General features: G+C 32.0%; 3 protein-coding genes across 4 annotated transcripts; 1 reads left to right on the top strand and 2 right to left on the bottom strand.

Annotated features, from left to right (window-relative positions):
* The first annotated feature begins 2,287 nt into the window (after positions 1-2,287).
* Positions 2,288-5,417, top strand: LOC132945357 (glutamyl-tRNA(Gln) amidotransferase subunit A, mitochondrial). 2 transcript variants are annotated; one of them, XM_061015073.1, is made up of 8 exons: positions 2,288-2,447; positions 2,521-2,744; positions 3,250-3,442; positions 3,500-3,628; positions 3,696-4,074; positions 4,154-4,374; positions 4,980-5,185; positions 5,266-5,417. In XM_061015073.1, exons 2-8 carry the CDS (start codon positions 2,576-2,578, stop codon positions 5,415-5,417), a joined length of 1,449 nt encoding a protein of 482 aa, XP_060871056.1. In that variant the 5' UTR covers positions 2,288-2,447; positions 2,521-2,575. The 2 variants fall into 2 exon arrangements, with proteins under 2 accessions (XP_060871056.1, XP_060871057.1); XM_061015074.1 differs by having other exon boundaries at positions 2,311-2,744.
* Positions 5,407-6,699, bottom strand: LOC132945358 (coatomer subunit zeta-1-like). The gene is made up of 5 exons (XM_061015075.1): positions 6,505-6,699; positions 6,184-6,429; positions 5,983-6,116; positions 5,659-5,749; positions 5,407-5,573 (listed from the first exon to the last, which is right to left on the bottom strand). The coding sequence occupies exons 1-5, from the start codon at positions 6,520-6,522 to the stop codon at positions 5,526-5,528; spliced, it is 537 nt and encodes a 178-aa protein (XP_060871058.1). The 5' UTR covers positions 6,523-6,699; the 3' UTR covers positions 5,407-5,525.
* Positions 6,700-6,950: 251 nt separating this feature from the next.
* Positions 6,951-8,403, bottom strand: LOC132944988 (52 kDa repressor of the inhibitor of the protein kinase-like). The gene has a single exon (XM_061014568.1). The coding sequence runs from the start codon at positions 8,386-8,388 to the stop codon at positions 7,000-7,002; it is 1,389 nt and encodes a 462-aa protein (XP_060870551.1). The 5' UTR covers positions 8,389-8,403; the 3' UTR covers positions 6,951-6,999.
* Between the last annotated feature and the right edge of the window lie 7,085 nt (positions 8,404-15,488).

Below are 15,488 nucleotides of genomic sequence, written 5' to 3'. Positions count from 1 at the left end.
GCAATTTCTATGCACCATACAATTTTCGAAATATAGCTCTTTTTGAGCTATTTATTAGCATGGGAAAGTTTTATTAGTTTTTTTAAAATTATTGTCGATAATATATTTTATGCTTTGTCAAAAAACTTAATGTACCTACCTAATACAAGGTTCATCGTAAGTTGTTATTAGTGGAAATTAAAAAAAAAATTTAGTGTAAATCCACGATATTTTTTTATGAGCGTCTGAAGTTAAAATGTTGACAAAATTCATTAAAATCACGAAAATTGTCAAATTTATTTAGAGTGAAAAATTCATAAAAAAATTCTATTTATATCTAAGCTTTGAAAATGTAATACCTACTAGATCTTCCATAAGTTTTCATACATTTAACGTAAAAAAAAACTTTAATGGGAAGTCAAATTAAATTGTTACAAACGTTTGTAGTTAGTCATTGGATAAATTAAGTCCCTTGCAAATGTGTCATTTTTAAGGAGTTGTGTTTAGGCAACTATTTCGTTCCTGCGATTACTGATCGTCTTTGTGTGTGTAGTAAATGATCATTAGTGTGTGTATACTCCCCTACCATCACCCGCAACCCACATCAATTTACACTTCATTGTCATTTTTCTTATCTGGTTTATGGTCGCACGCACGCACATGAACAAGTCATTTGAATAAATATTTTACATTTTATAAATTTATAAATTTTTGATATTGAATATATTACAAAATATCTAAAATATAAAAAATATGCTCCGACCGATGCAAAGTAGACTTGTCGACCAATTAAAACATCTTTAAATTTTTTAAATCGTACCACTAGAAGTTCTTTAATTTTTGTCAGTCGGTAAGGTTTTTTTGACGAAAAATTAATAGGGTTTGCAGGGGCCTTAACTTTGTAAATTAGCAAATTCTCATACGATTTTCTTATTTTGTAGTTATTCAAAAACTTATAACCATAGATACTTGAAATTTTCACCAAATGTTTATTTTATCATTTCCTATATTTGATACAATTTTCAAAATATTTTGACTTGTTTTGACTTTTGAGTGGTTTATGGAAATTTAAATTTAAAATTTTTTTAGTTTTATTTTCTATTAATGTCAATAAAATTGTATTCGTATGGTCAAAAAGCTTGGAAATATAATACAAGGCTCCTGATTTATTGTTATAACAGCAGTTCAAAAATATTAAAAATACATGGCACGTTTTTTTTTTTATAGTCAAATTTTATAGCTTAAGATTAAAAATTTAAATCAAAGTTCCACGTAAGTCGTTAATTCTGTAACCCAAAAAATCTAAAACATATAAAAGCATAGTTTTCTTATAGTTCTCTTAAGTCCAAAATTTCAAATTTGGACCAAATTACCTATTAAATAACCAAGAATAACGATTTTAGTTATTTTGTTTTGATTTAAAAATATTATTCGTGCCCCGTGGATACTTGAAACTTTTTAAGCAACTATACGCTATTATATACAAATATTCAAATATAATAATATTCAAATTACCGGCTACTGTATCAATAATAACAATATAAATATAATATAAAATAGCCTAAGCTGACAAAGACAAACCGTCCCCGCACCGGGATAATGAACCATGTAAATGATAATATGGTCTAAACATCCCGGTGCATTATTTTTCACACCGGTTTAGTCTGGCGAATTTCTATAGTGACTAATATTTATTTATTTTTATTGTTATAAAGATAATATAGGTATATGAATATGATTATGACTTTTTGTTTCGGTATTTGGCGGCATTTGGGTGTACTTGGGTCAGTATTATAGGTGTGTCAGGTTAGGTTAGGTTTATTTGAGCTTTTATTAACAGTTTAAAATCGTACCTTATACCTATTGCGTGTAGGTATTACTAGTTCCGTTTTTGTGCATATTATATACCAATAAATTAATGAACACATAAATATCATGCAAATAGACAATAAATATACATTTTATTTAAATCAATAAATTCGTATGAAATATACATACCATATAATATTATTAAATTTTTTACATAATAATTGGTACATGATTCCGAAACATTGGTTTGTTATAAGAATCTATACGTTATAACATAAAACGCATTGTGATGGCGTGAAGTTTGACGTTTGAACAACAATTTAATACACTTAAATAAAATTTAGACGTAAATCTCCATTTCGACTCGTATAAAAATCAGCCCTCCGGCGAATGGTGGCGTACTCTAGTGATGAATTCTGAACTACCAGTCAACGCAATTTTTTTGCTCCAACCGCTGTTATACCATTGAAAGATACGTGACCTTATCTTCTTTACATCGCTGGCACTAATATGATATCCCCGCGAAAACTTATTTTTGTCCATTGATAATTTCTTAAAAAATCATAAACGTGCCGGCGTGTGCTTGGCGCCTGCCTGCTGCCGCTACTACCTATACAGTACAACAGGCACAGTGCAGCCTTAGCTTAAGCACCCCTCGCGTACGTTTGTTTCACGCAATCTGCAAAATATGTAACAATATAATAGGGACCATAATAAGTATTTTTCTCATAGGTGACTGGTCGTCGAGCTGGTGTACAGCATACGGTCCCACAGGTATTTGGGCGCAATGATATCTTTGCTGAAGAAGCGGCTGAGGGATCGAACGCTGTCGGCCGTAGATCTCTACGCCAAGACGTTGAGCGATATTGAGAATAAGTCTGAACTCAATGCGTTCGTGCACGTCACACGAGACGGTGACCGGCGGGCAGCGGAAAGCCACAAACGGTTGCAGGATGGTACGTGCTTACCCGTGTTAAATACTCTGACTAGACCTATTAGTTTATAGGTCCATGGTTATAACGTTGCTAACAATAGACATAATTCAGTTACTGCAGGTATACCATAGAAATCGTAAGCTTTTAAATTAACGGGCAAGTGTCTGTCTGGATACAAAACTGTTTGTTTCACTCTCCAAGTCTCAATTATTTACACAATAGGTTTATTGTATATTTGTATATTCACATGTTTTCTGAAAATGTTCAAAATACATTCATTTAAATTGGTTTAAATTTGAGAATAAAACTCTAGCCACTAATTAACGAGCTGACTGGTAGACAATAGTTGTGTTCGTTGATTCATGTTGGAAAAATATACCAACTACTGACCGCTAATAAAAAATGATACGGCACAAATGTGCTTCTAAATTATACTATTGCACAGCCTATAGACTCATAGATTGTACGCTTGCGTTGTTGAGATTACATCCTATGGTCATAACAACTAACATCTGTTTATGTTCAGGTACACAAAGGCCTCTGGAAGGGATTCCGATTGCAGTCAAAGACAATTTCTGTACTAAAGGTGTGCCTACAACATGCGCTTCGAAAATGTTACAGAACTTTGTACCGGTTTACGACGCTACAGTGGTAGAACGTTTAAAAGCTGCTGGGGCTATAATTATCGGCAAAACTAACTTGGACGAATTTGCCATGGGGTAGGTTTAGTTTTTACAAATTCAATATTATATAAAAATTGGATTTTTCCTATCAAGTTCTGGCACCGTAGATTCAATTTTTGGCCCTACTAAAAATGTATGGCGTTCAAACCCCAACCAATGGCACATTGCAGGTGGTAGTTCTGGTGGCAGTTGTGTAGCAGTGGCTTCAGGAATGTGTGTAGCGTGAGTATTAAAAAGAGAAGTGCAGTATTATGTTAAGTTCCTAATATTATGTTTTTGTAAAAATCAGTGCTTTAGGATCAGATACTGGTGGATCAATAAGAAATCCTGCTTCATATTGTGGTGTAGTTGGTTATAAGCCTAGTTATGGCTTGTTATCTCGCCATGGTTTGATACCTTTAGTAAATTCAATGGATGTACCTGGTATTGTGACTAAAACTGTTGAAGATGTGGTCACCGTGCTGAGTGTGCTGATTGGACCAGATGCAAATGATTCAACGTGTGTGAACACAAATTTGGATACAAATTCATTTCAAACCAATTTTTTAATGGACAAGTGTCGTATTGGCATACCCGAAGAATATAATTGTGAGGGTTTGTCAAACGAAGTTAAAGAAACGTGGGATTATGTTGCGAACCTCATTAGTTCTAAATGCACAGTAAAGAAGGTATGACTGTTAAATATTTAAATGTATTTATTAATCATTTTTAGACAAAGCTCTTAAATATCCTAATTAACTTCTATAGGTATCAATGCCTCATACTAGTGTTTCAATAGCCACATATTCAGTATTGAATGCCTGCGAAGTAGCAAGCAATATGTCACGATACACTGGACTCTTATATGGTTATCGATCAACAGCTGATCACAAATCATTTGAATCATTAATCTCTACTAGTCGAATGGAAGCTTTAGGAGAAGTTGTAAGGTCTCGAATTTTAAGTGGAAATTTTTTCCTTTTACGAAGGTAAATTTGCTAGAAATTATTTGTAGTTTACATGTTATTTGTGTCCAAAAAATGTATAATAAGAGAAACTAATATTTTTGCAGTTAATTACTTGCTGTCTTACATGTTTGTACGCATCTTATTATCATTGTTATTTATATTGTCTATTCCACAAGAGAATAATCAGTCGGTCGACCGATTTTTGTCAGTGCTGAGCATCCCCTACCAACTACCTGGTGTTGTCATGATCACGTGGTTCTCGACGCACCAATTATTGAATTATTCGTGATGCCCGAAAAGTGATTATTCTCTCGTGGAATAGAGTATAGTTAATAACTATTTTAAAATAATGAATAATGAATTTTTTTTTTACAAATAAAATTGTTTATATTTGTCTTTGTAACTTTCTATTTGATTATTTAATGATACACATGTTAACTAAATGTTATAATACTTGTTAATATTGGTAACTTGTATCCAGACTGTCTAGATGGAATTTACCAGTGTCAATAATTTATGAGAAACATTTGCAAGTTATTAGTGCTTATATATTTAGGACACAAGTAGTATTATACTATTATTACATGTTTTTATGGATTGTGATGTAATTTATTATTTGATTTCAGAAATTATGAAAAGTATTTCATGCAATCGTTAAAAGTTAGACGATTGATATCAGATGATTTCAAAAACATATGGAAATCTAACTATGACTTTTTAGTTACACCTACTACATTAAGTACCGCTCCACTACTATCTGAATTTAAGTCTTTAGATAACCGTACACAATGTGCTACTCAAGACTATTGTACCCAACCAGCAAATATGACAGGTAAGTGTAGAATTATTGAATATTATTCTAGAGTTTTATATATTGAGTATACTATGTTCAATACTAATTTAACATTCTAGGTTGTCCAGCTATTACTATACCAGTAAAATTATCAAGTAATAAGATGCCAATCAGTATACAAATAATGGCATCAAATTTTGATGACATAAGATTGTTGCAGTTTGCCAATTGGTTGGAAAAAAAATTACAATTTTCTCAAGATTATATATAAGATTAATGTGTATTAATTATAAGTTATAAATATATAGTATTTTATAAACAATGGAAATAATGGTATGTATTATGTTCTTATACCTAAAAGATTTTTATAAAATATGCACTATTTCAATAATGACCATTTCAGCTGTTCTTTTGCTGACTGGAAAACCTAAAAAAAAATGTACATATGTAATTATGTTACGTTAATACGATTATATATAATTAGAATACTAATTACATAATAGATAGCTTACCTGTGCAACAGTTTGTTCCCCAATTGGTATGTCATCGGTTCGTAGTGCTACTCTCTGTACAACTGCACCAGAATCGGCTTCCAATATAATACTGTAGAAAATACATTTTTTAATGCCCGAACATACTAATGTTACTGCTACTTTAGTGATATAATTTATCCAAATTTATCACTACTGCTGTGGAACCGTCAATACGGTAGAATTTTTGTGCCACCGCAGTAGTGTGTGCAGACATGTATTAATACAGGACTAGCGTAAAGTATAATATAAATTCTACCTACTCATATTAGTATATTACGATTATAAGATATGATGCAATTTTACCCATTATCGCAAATTTCATCCAACGCCAACATGACAACATCTAAGTTGTCAAGTACAACTCGTTTTTCTACATTTTTCCTTAAAATTTGACTGATTGAATCGTACATACATTGTAAAACGCTCATCAATAACAACTGAAATATAAAAATACCATCTATAAAATATGCAATTTACATGATATACTCCAGATAGTGTACTTACTTCGTTCTCGTGGGAACTTCCCATGACATAAAAAAACAGGTCCACATTGCTCCTGTAAAGACATGTAATTCCGTCCAGCATGATAATTTCTGCATTTGCTCTATGAGTGCGGTTGAATAGGTTTTTTTCAAATGCTTTTTGTTCTTTAATCGTTGGAAATATATTATCATCATAGTATTTGGCCAGTATGCGATTGCCATCATTGTCCAAAATAGCCATGCCTTTCACTGTGTACAATGTTGGTTCCTGGCAAATGTTAAGTTCATGAATATTGAGTTAAAGTAATTATTTTCCTGTTTTGTTTTTCAATAGTTGACTTACCAGTAACGAAAAATCCATTATTGGTGTATTTAATATTTAAAATTTTCCAAAAAAATATTTTGACAAGTATTGTGTGATTTAGTTAAATGTTTCGTATAATTTTAAATTCCATATTTTACACATTTAATTCCATTTAGCCATTTCGGTGTAGAATTTAGTAAAAATTATAAATTGTTATCTATATTTGTGGACGTCGCCGATTGCGCTACAATCACGATGCTTGATCAATATTTGATACGTGTTATCATGGAGTAAACAACTACCAGTGTTTTTATCCTTCATGAAACGACTGAAAAATTGTATTATGATAGACGTTCTATTATTACCTATCATTAGCTATCATTTATTATAATTACCAATATACCATTAAGCAGTGCCGTACCCAGGATTTGTTTTCGGGGGGGGCTTTAACATACTTAACTTTATAGGAAAAAATTTAAAACATATAATATATACACATAGTTTTTAATGTATTATGCATTCATTATTAAATTGTCACAATTTAAAATCTAAACGCCTTTCCTTTTTAGACGCAAACATATTTAAAATAGCATCTGTGTCAATTTGTATGTCTCTGTGGATATTCATAAGAGCTAATCCGTTTAATCTTGCCTCACCGGTAGAGTTTCTTAAATAGGTCTTGATTCTTTTTAAAGAAGAAAAACTTCTTTCAACCGATGCCGTTGATACAGGCAAAATAGCAAGAAGTTTTAATAAAATATTTATATGTGGGAATAAATCTTCGGGGCATTTTGATAATGTGTCTAATGCATTTTTTGGTAAATTATTTTCTTCATTAGACCATTTTTGCTTCCAAAATTCAAATTCATTTTTTAATAAGTCCATGTGAATGTTTTGGTTATTAGATCTTAAATCTTCTTCATAAAAATCAATAGCTGGCTGTATATCACTAAATGATAAATTACCAATTTTGCTTGGTAATAAAGAAGATAAAGAAATAAAAATATTAGAGTTCATTTTAAAACGTTCATTAAATGATGCTAAAATATCATCTAAATATGGATAATATAATGATTGTCTGTAGTAAGAGACATGGTCATTATTGAGTATGGCATAATTTTCTCGATGTTTTTGAGTCCCGACTACTCTTGGTATGGTTGGTGATGTACCAACTTCTTTTGCGATTTCACAAGCACGATGAAATATAGAAAAAAAAGTTTCTTCCGTCCGTAAATCTTGTAATTTTTGAATTGTCAATTCTACAGATTCTATTGCAATGGATAAATCAATATTTTCTGTTTGAAGATATTTTGAAATAAAATAAGTTATTCCAAGGACCTTTTCCAAAATACAGATAGTTATAATAAAATTAAAATTACACATAGATTTATGTAATGGAAAAACTGCTTTATCATGTTCTATTGACATAAGTTCTTCCAATGCACTAATTATTTCAATAAAACCTTCAACCAAAATTAAAATTGACTCGTGTCGTTCTACCCATCTAGTCTCGCAAAATTTTTTCAACCCAGAAAAGGATTTAGATTCTAATTTTTTCCGTAGTACAGTTGACCGTTTAGCTGATGCACGAAAACATGCACTTACTTCCTGTACAACACCCAGAGCATTTCTCACTTGTTGCACTTTTGATGCATCGTTAAGACATAAGTTTAAACAATGAGCAAAACAGTGCGTGTATAGTGCTTTTGGAAATTGTTTCATTATAACTGCTTGAACTCCTCTAAATGCAGACCTCATGTTTGCTGCACCGTCATACCCTTGCCCTCGAGCATTTTTTAAATTTAGTCCTAAAGATGTCAAAGTACTTATAATAGTGTTGGCCAATTCAGATCCTACAGTACTATGGACAGGAACAAATTGTAGAAAATCTTCTCTTATTATATACCGCGTCACCACAACCATAATATACTAAAAGGTCGTCAACATTATTACTATGACATGAACGATAATATGATATTGTTCTGTGATATGAACCCATTACGCATAACGCATTACTAAAAAAATATTTTTCCTGAGATTTCGGGGGGGGCTTAAGCCCAAAAGCCCACCCCCTGGATACGGCACTGCCATTAAGTCAGAACATTGAACAATAATAACCTATAACCACTTAGGCTGTAGTCCAAGTCAAACAATCAATTAATGATCACACTAGAAAGAGGAGAACATTGACTGTGCAACGTTGTTTTTAATTTTTCGATATCACAAATACGATAAAAGTTCTTTAAAATTCATCATTTTTAAGTTTTCTGATATCGTAAAAGAAAAACAATGTTGCACAGTAAATGATCCCCTCTTTATACCCCCCCCCCCTCCCCACCATAAATACGAAACTGTAACTTAATCTAAAATATTAAATATTTTAATGTTTACGTCCTGTCCAATAGTAAACTTCCGCAATTTTTGAACTAATTGTCAACTATAACAACGAGTTAGGACCTTTTGATAATAGTACCACAAAAAAAATATATATTAAAAGAGTATGGACGGCTAAAGATATGTTAATAATTTATCCAATTTCAACAATAATAAACAAAACAAAACTAGGATGTGGTCGAGTTCACATTATTTGCACGTTTTATACATTTAAAATGATTGGCAAATAGTTTTAGATTCTGAGCGGAGCGAGGAAGCTGGTGATTTTACAATGGCGTTTATTTATTTATTTTTTATATCCTGTATACAAAATTTTTACCAGAAGGAGTGCTTCGATTTCAATATATAGTATCTTATAAAGATTTGCCTTATCTTTTAGCAAATTGGATCAAGATGGTACTTTAAAGAGGTCACTTTTTGATTTACTCAATAGTTATTTAATGCCACGGCAAAAACTACCGACAAATAACGAAAATTTTTTAACGCTTCGCTTATCAACATTGCAACGAATAAAAAATAATTTATTAATTAAAATTTAAATAATTACATTATAAAAAATCCAGACTGACAAACCGTCTCCGCTCAGAATCGTTTTTCTTATACAATGATATAATATCATTGAATTCAAGTTTAATACAATCCATTATACATTTGACCCACTTGTAGCCTACTGTACAGCAGTGCGACGTCCATTTACCCGCTTTTTTTTATTATGCTTTTATATTAAATACATAATAATTTATAATTTACATTAAAAACTTAACCCCACTTTTGACGCCAATTTGTATACACTATACAGTGTGATCACGATAAGTGGAAACACTCAATAACTATGTGCAGGCTTTATATATTTCATTTCTGCTTTTTTGGCTAACTAATAAACATTATTATACACATTTTCAAATAATTAGACAATTCATTTTGTGACACTTAATTTTGCGCATGCAGACGATAATTTTTTTTTAAATGCCATGACCTATTTTTGACGACAAATTATTCTTATGTGTATTTTTTAATGAACTTCAGTGGTTGAATTTCTTTTCTAAGTTAAAAAATGGCCGAGTTATAGTAATCTGATTTTATGTTATTTGCATGGGTATAACAGATTATAAAATACGTAGTTAATAATAATTAATAATAAATAGTAAAATAAAAATACAAACATTGATTTTTTTTATTCCTAAAAGTTTTATTTATCTAACAAATTGTTCAATCTGTGCACCATGGTGCCGTAAACAACATTCAATACGAATTAAAAATTACCTTAGATGGACCATTTATACAACTGGCTCAATTAGTGTACAAATTGTTTGGTACAGCTAGTACAGTATGGTATTATTATTTATTTTAAATACCTACATGAAATTTGTATTTTGTAATACCAGCTATTACATAATATTAAAATAACATGTACTATCACATTTATTTAATTTATTCATATTTCTTATTCTAATAAAAATAAATAAATTTGCATAATATAAATTTGTTCATTACCGATGAGGGATAACATAACCGTACACTGTATTTTGTACCATAGATCATGGTAGGCTATTATACTAATCAAACTATGTAGGCAGGTATACGTAATACGTATAACAATATAATATCGTAATATTATCATAAATATTGTTATTAATTATTATTAATATGACAAAATGTTCAACAACAATAATAAATGGTGGCTTGGCCTGGCGCGTTGGCTGCTACCAGTCGCGGAATGCGGAATGCGACTGGGAGTAAGTAACGGCCACAGCTACCTAGCTCCCGGATGGGTGACCACCCGGGTTCATAGTATAGTTAAAAACCTTGCCACACATACACGTGTTTGCTACCTACCGTAACAACCGTTAAAACAATCGTAAAATCAACCTACCGTACCAGCCTTACCCCTACCACAGTTCATAACCTCTACAACAGCCAATGGCCATAGTCGCCGGGCTTAAGTTCAATAATAATAAAAAAAAAAATAATAAATGTTTTGAATATACGGCCTATATACGTTCGTTTTTTTTTCCACGGTAATTACACCATGTCCAAGCTGGAATTTTCCGCTTAGAGGACACTGATTTTACCGTACATCCGTACTGCACATCACGGGGAGATTACACAGTCGTTATTCACCTATTTGCGCCTCGCACGAAATTATTTCCCGTATTGCATTTTACGGGGAGATTTCACATGTACGGGAATTGTTTACACAAAATCGGTTTTTGGTGTAACTCTAAAACAAATTACGGTAGATACATGAAATGTTGACTGATTGTTTATATCAGCATTTTTTATACACCTTAACATTTTAAAAAAATATTTCGACTTATTTTGAGCTGTCGACGGACATTTTTAGTTTCCAAATTTTTTAGTTTTTTTTCCTATAAATATCAATAACATTTTATATGTTTGGTAACAAACCTTGAAAATTTAATAGAAGGCTCCTAATGTATTGTTTCAAAGGCAGATGAAAAATATTAAAAATCCTTAATCACGATTTTTTTTATAAGCATTTAAAGTTCATAGTTTGTCAACATTGCGTAAAAATCACGAAAATTTGCAAATTTTTTTTAGTTAGAAATTCATAAAAATTTTTCTTTTTAAATCTAAGTTTTGATAATGTAATACAAGATTCCTAATAAATTAGTCTACCTTTACAAAAAAAAAACATGTCTACAAGAAATTCAAATTAAATTTTTGTCAGCGTTTGAAGGTCATATTTTTACAATATTGGATTTTCACTCGATTTTTCATGTAGCTGTTTTGTTATTTTGTTGTTTTTCAAAAACGAAGAACTGTAGGTACATGGGCATTTTACTGAATGTTATATTTTCATTTTCTATACACCATAACATTTTGAAAATATTTTGCATCTTTTTGAGCGGTTTTAATAATGTCAAATATTCGATTTTTTAAAGTATTTTTAAATTATTGTCGATAAATAATTTTAAAATACCTAAAATGTAATAAACGGATACTCATATTAGTGGTTGTTGGTGGAAATTATAAAAAAAGTTGAGCGTAAATCCAAAATAATATTTATTTATTATTTATTGTTACAACTAAAATAAATCACCACCTATGCAATATATAATATTATGCCGGGGAATCGAGTGGGCGCTATTAACTATACTGTCTATACTGCAGTTAAAGTGTAAACTGTATGTAATAAGTACGCGTCTTGTCGTCTCAAAACCGTAACCGTTAGGGTGTAGCTAACCATCGTCTAAGGTACTTAAGACATCGCGTTACAAACTTGCAGCCATTACCTATAATATTATATCTAATAATAATGTCGGTATTACGTGTCTGCGTAAAGATAACCGGTTACCTGGTGTGGTGGTATTGTCGCAAGTTCGAGAGCAATTCAACGGCCTGTATAGTGCACCGTTGCCGTGTATAAACGGTTTGATTAATATACGGTCTTTGAACAGTGTGTCTGTGTTGGTATACATTTGGTGTAGTAATAGTAGAACATACACCTTTCTTAAGTCGCGTATAGGTGTATGATACGACTAAATAGAGTATAGACAGAGATAGTGGCTTACGTGGGTGCGTAGACCCACAAAACATTAATTTACGTTTTTTTTAAAAAAAAAAAAAAAATCGTTGGCGTTTGACGAATATTATATTTTTATTTTATAACTTAAGTATAATATAATATCGGAACGAATATCGTTATTTTGAAATTATTTACGAATTGCATTACAATTTACCCAAGTATATATATTTTTCATCCCGGAAACAAAACCGTTTTATTAATGCGGCGGGTATTTTTCGATATAGGTAATTGAAAAAAAAGTAGTTGCGTCACAGCAAATAATACATGTAATTATATTGAAATATTATGTTTGATTATTATATATTATACAACCGTAACTCATAATATTATGTTTTATGTATTGTAGTTTATTTTAAAAAAAAATTAAGCCATACTATAACTGGGTGCCTAAATTTTTACTGAATCCAACCCGTAATCAAAATATCCTCAGCTGTAGCGCACAAATTCCCCACCGCCGTTCACGATAATAAGACCTCTTTTTCTGCGGATAAACCATAATTTCGTAAACGCATTTCTCCAACCCCTAAACCCCCTCCCCCTCTCCCCACCACAGCCGCTCGAGACCACCGATACAGTTTGCAGCAGCAGCAGCAGCAGACTACGAATTACGATAATATTATACATATTATTAAGATTATTTCTGTATAATATTGTGCAGGGATGAGCGTGTACAATGTACAGAATCCGGGCGATCGTTTTCGGGATCGGGAGAAAAACTCGGCCGTTGTATTTTCGCAATAAAGTTTTTTCCTTATCGTCCTGTTCGTTCTTCGGTGTTCGTGGTCGCCGTGACCCACAATCCGCAAACCAAAACGTGATCGCAGCAGGCCAAGATTACGGGGGACACCAATTTTCGATTTAACTGTCCGGTTTTAGAAGATCAATAATACTTACTATATTTTTTTCCTCGGAAGATGCGACGATGGGTATTATCGACGGCGAGATCGACATTGAAACAATAATCAGGCACGTAACGGGGATTTTTCTTAAAAAAGGGGTGTTTCTATTTAATATAATATTTAAACACAACTACGGGCGGTGTCGTAACACTCAAAACACCCCTCCCCTCGTGCAGCTACACGCCACAGTCAATAGTGATATTTGAACATATCATTGTTATTTGATATATCATTATACGACCATTTAGTATATTTTAGGAATTTGGTTCAAATTACGTGAGAATAATATCATTGATAATATATGTATACAATTAACCAATGGTGATATGAAATATGATATTGTTTTTTCTTAACTACAGTGAGTGATTTTAAAGTTATGCGTGGCCAATACTATACCTAATTTTCAAATGCAAAGAGGATCGCAGCACTGTATTCTTTGATGGGCCACAACCAAGTTCGGTGACCAAGTTCTGGTCCAACCCACCTCACCAAGAGATATTAATCCGAGCTTCGATCAGAGTCCTCTATTCCCGTACAAACCACCTTCGGAGGAAAACAAGTTAACAAAATTGTCCACTAGCCCGTCTCGACGACGCTATTCCGCGATAATACCTACCTACTCGAAAATCGTATCACATTGGATGTAATAATTTCCTTCGCGAAACACGCAGGTCGTACAGGCGGAAATCCATTATCAACAAATTCCAATCCAACTCATACATACCCCGCTCCCCTCCCTAAATAATAAAATAGCTTTTAGGTTTATACTTGAGCGGTATAACTAAAAATAAGAATTTAATAAATAATTGTTGTACCGTATAACACTTGTTAAACAATTTAGATACATTCAGATTTAGTCGGAGTAACGGATACGGTAACCAGCAGCGGCCGCGGTGACGCGGAGACGGACCCGGCGGTAACAACGGTCACGCCTAGACGTCCGCGCCGTTCTGTTGTTGTGTGCTCGACCGCGCAGACGAATAGGGCTTATAATATGGTTATATTACGATAGTATTTGGGAACCAAACGTATGTCAAATTTAAATTGGATATTGTGTAAAATTAATATTATGTAAAATGTAAATTGTATATTACGTAAAATGTAAATTGTATATGTAAAATGCATCTGTAAATTTACTCGAATAAAATATTATGTCATGTTGTATAATATTTGGTTTTTATTTGATAATATTATTAATATGTCAACATGCTTGTGTAAAATTAATTAATGCGCCTTGTGGAAATTCTATGTATTTTGTTCAGGTATACTTACGGTTTTTTTTAACCAGTGTAAAATCTCACTACCAACTTTGTATTAAATTATCAAGCTTTTTGATCAAAGAACAAAAAGTGTAATCAACAGGGTACCGACGTCGAAAAAAACCAAAAACCGCGGACTAAGATATACAGGACTGGACACGAGATGAATATTGTGGTTACGAAATATTATACAACAGGCGGAGTTTGGGGGGATATTTTTCTTTTAGCATTATTAGCGCCGTCTTAATGGATACTTATGGAACTAGAACACATCATTCAAATTTCTAGTTCCTAAGACAGCGCTAGTAATGCTAAAAGAAAAATACCCCCCCCCCCCAACTACATATGATTAACAATATTGATCAGAAAAATATGCATTATGCACGATCGTCTATTTTGCCCAAATTACCAACAAATTTGGAGGAATTGCATACTTCATTAGACAATATGAGCGATTTCTTATTAACCAATCGTAGTGAAAACTTTTTGTTGGTACATGATAAAGAATCAAATATCTTATCATTTAATTGTAAAAGTAACTTAATGTTTTTAAGCAATGTTGATACAATTTTTGTTGACGGAACTTTCAAAGTTTTCACTCAAATTTTCACAGTTCATGGCTTGCAAAATGGTAAATATATATCACTATTATTTTTTCTACTTCCTGATAAGGAATTAAAAACCTACGAAAAGGCATTTTTCCACATTTTGTCTGAATGTAATAAAATCAGTATTATATTTTCTCCAAAAAGAGTGTATTTGTAGATTTTGAAAAAGCAATACATTTGGCTATTTTATCAGTTTGGCCTTCAATAAATCTGAAGGGATGCCGATTTAATTTGGGCCAAAGTTGGTATAGGAAAATACAATCAATTGGCCTAAGTTCTGAATATAAAAATGACAGTGATTCAAGTAAATACT

This window comes from Metopolophium dirhodum, chromosome 5 (genome assembly GCF_019925205.1).
Source record: "Metopolophium dirhodum isolate CAU chromosome 5, ASM1992520v1, whole genome shotgun sequence".
Classification (NCBI taxonomy): Eukaryota; Metazoa; Arthropoda; class Insecta; order Hemiptera; family Aphididae; genus Metopolophium; species Metopolophium dirhodum.
Note: the sequence above shows the minus strand (reverse complement) of the source record. Positions and strands in the feature narration are given on the sequence as shown.

Bases quoted from the DNA above. Each gene is read 5' to 3' on its own strand.
- LOC132945357 (XM_061015073.1), top strand. From the start codon at position 2,576: ATGATATCTTTGCTGAAGAAGCGGCTGAGGGATCGAACGCTGTCGGCC. The intron at 4,075-4,153 runs GTATGACTGTTA...TAACTTCTATAG, and splicing joins CTAAATGCACAGTAAAGAAG to GTATCAATGCCTCATACTAG. The intron at 5,186-5,265 runs GTAAGTGTAGAA...TTAACATTCTAG, and splicing joins CCAACCAGCAAATATGACAG to GTTGTCCAGCTATTACTATA.
- LOC132945358 (XM_061015075.1), bottom strand. The intron at 6,117-6,183 runs GTAAGTACACTA...TTTATATTTCAG, and splicing joins GAAGTTCCCACGAGAACGAA to TTGTTATTGATGAGCGTTTT. The intron at 5,750-5,982 runs GTAAAATTGCAT...TATTTTCTACAG, and splicing joins GATGAAATTTGCGATAATGG to TATTATATTGGAAGCCGATT.
- LOC132944988 (XM_061014568.1), bottom strand. From the start codon at position 8,388: ATGGTTGTGGTGACGCGGTATATAATAAGAGAAGATTTTCTACAATTT.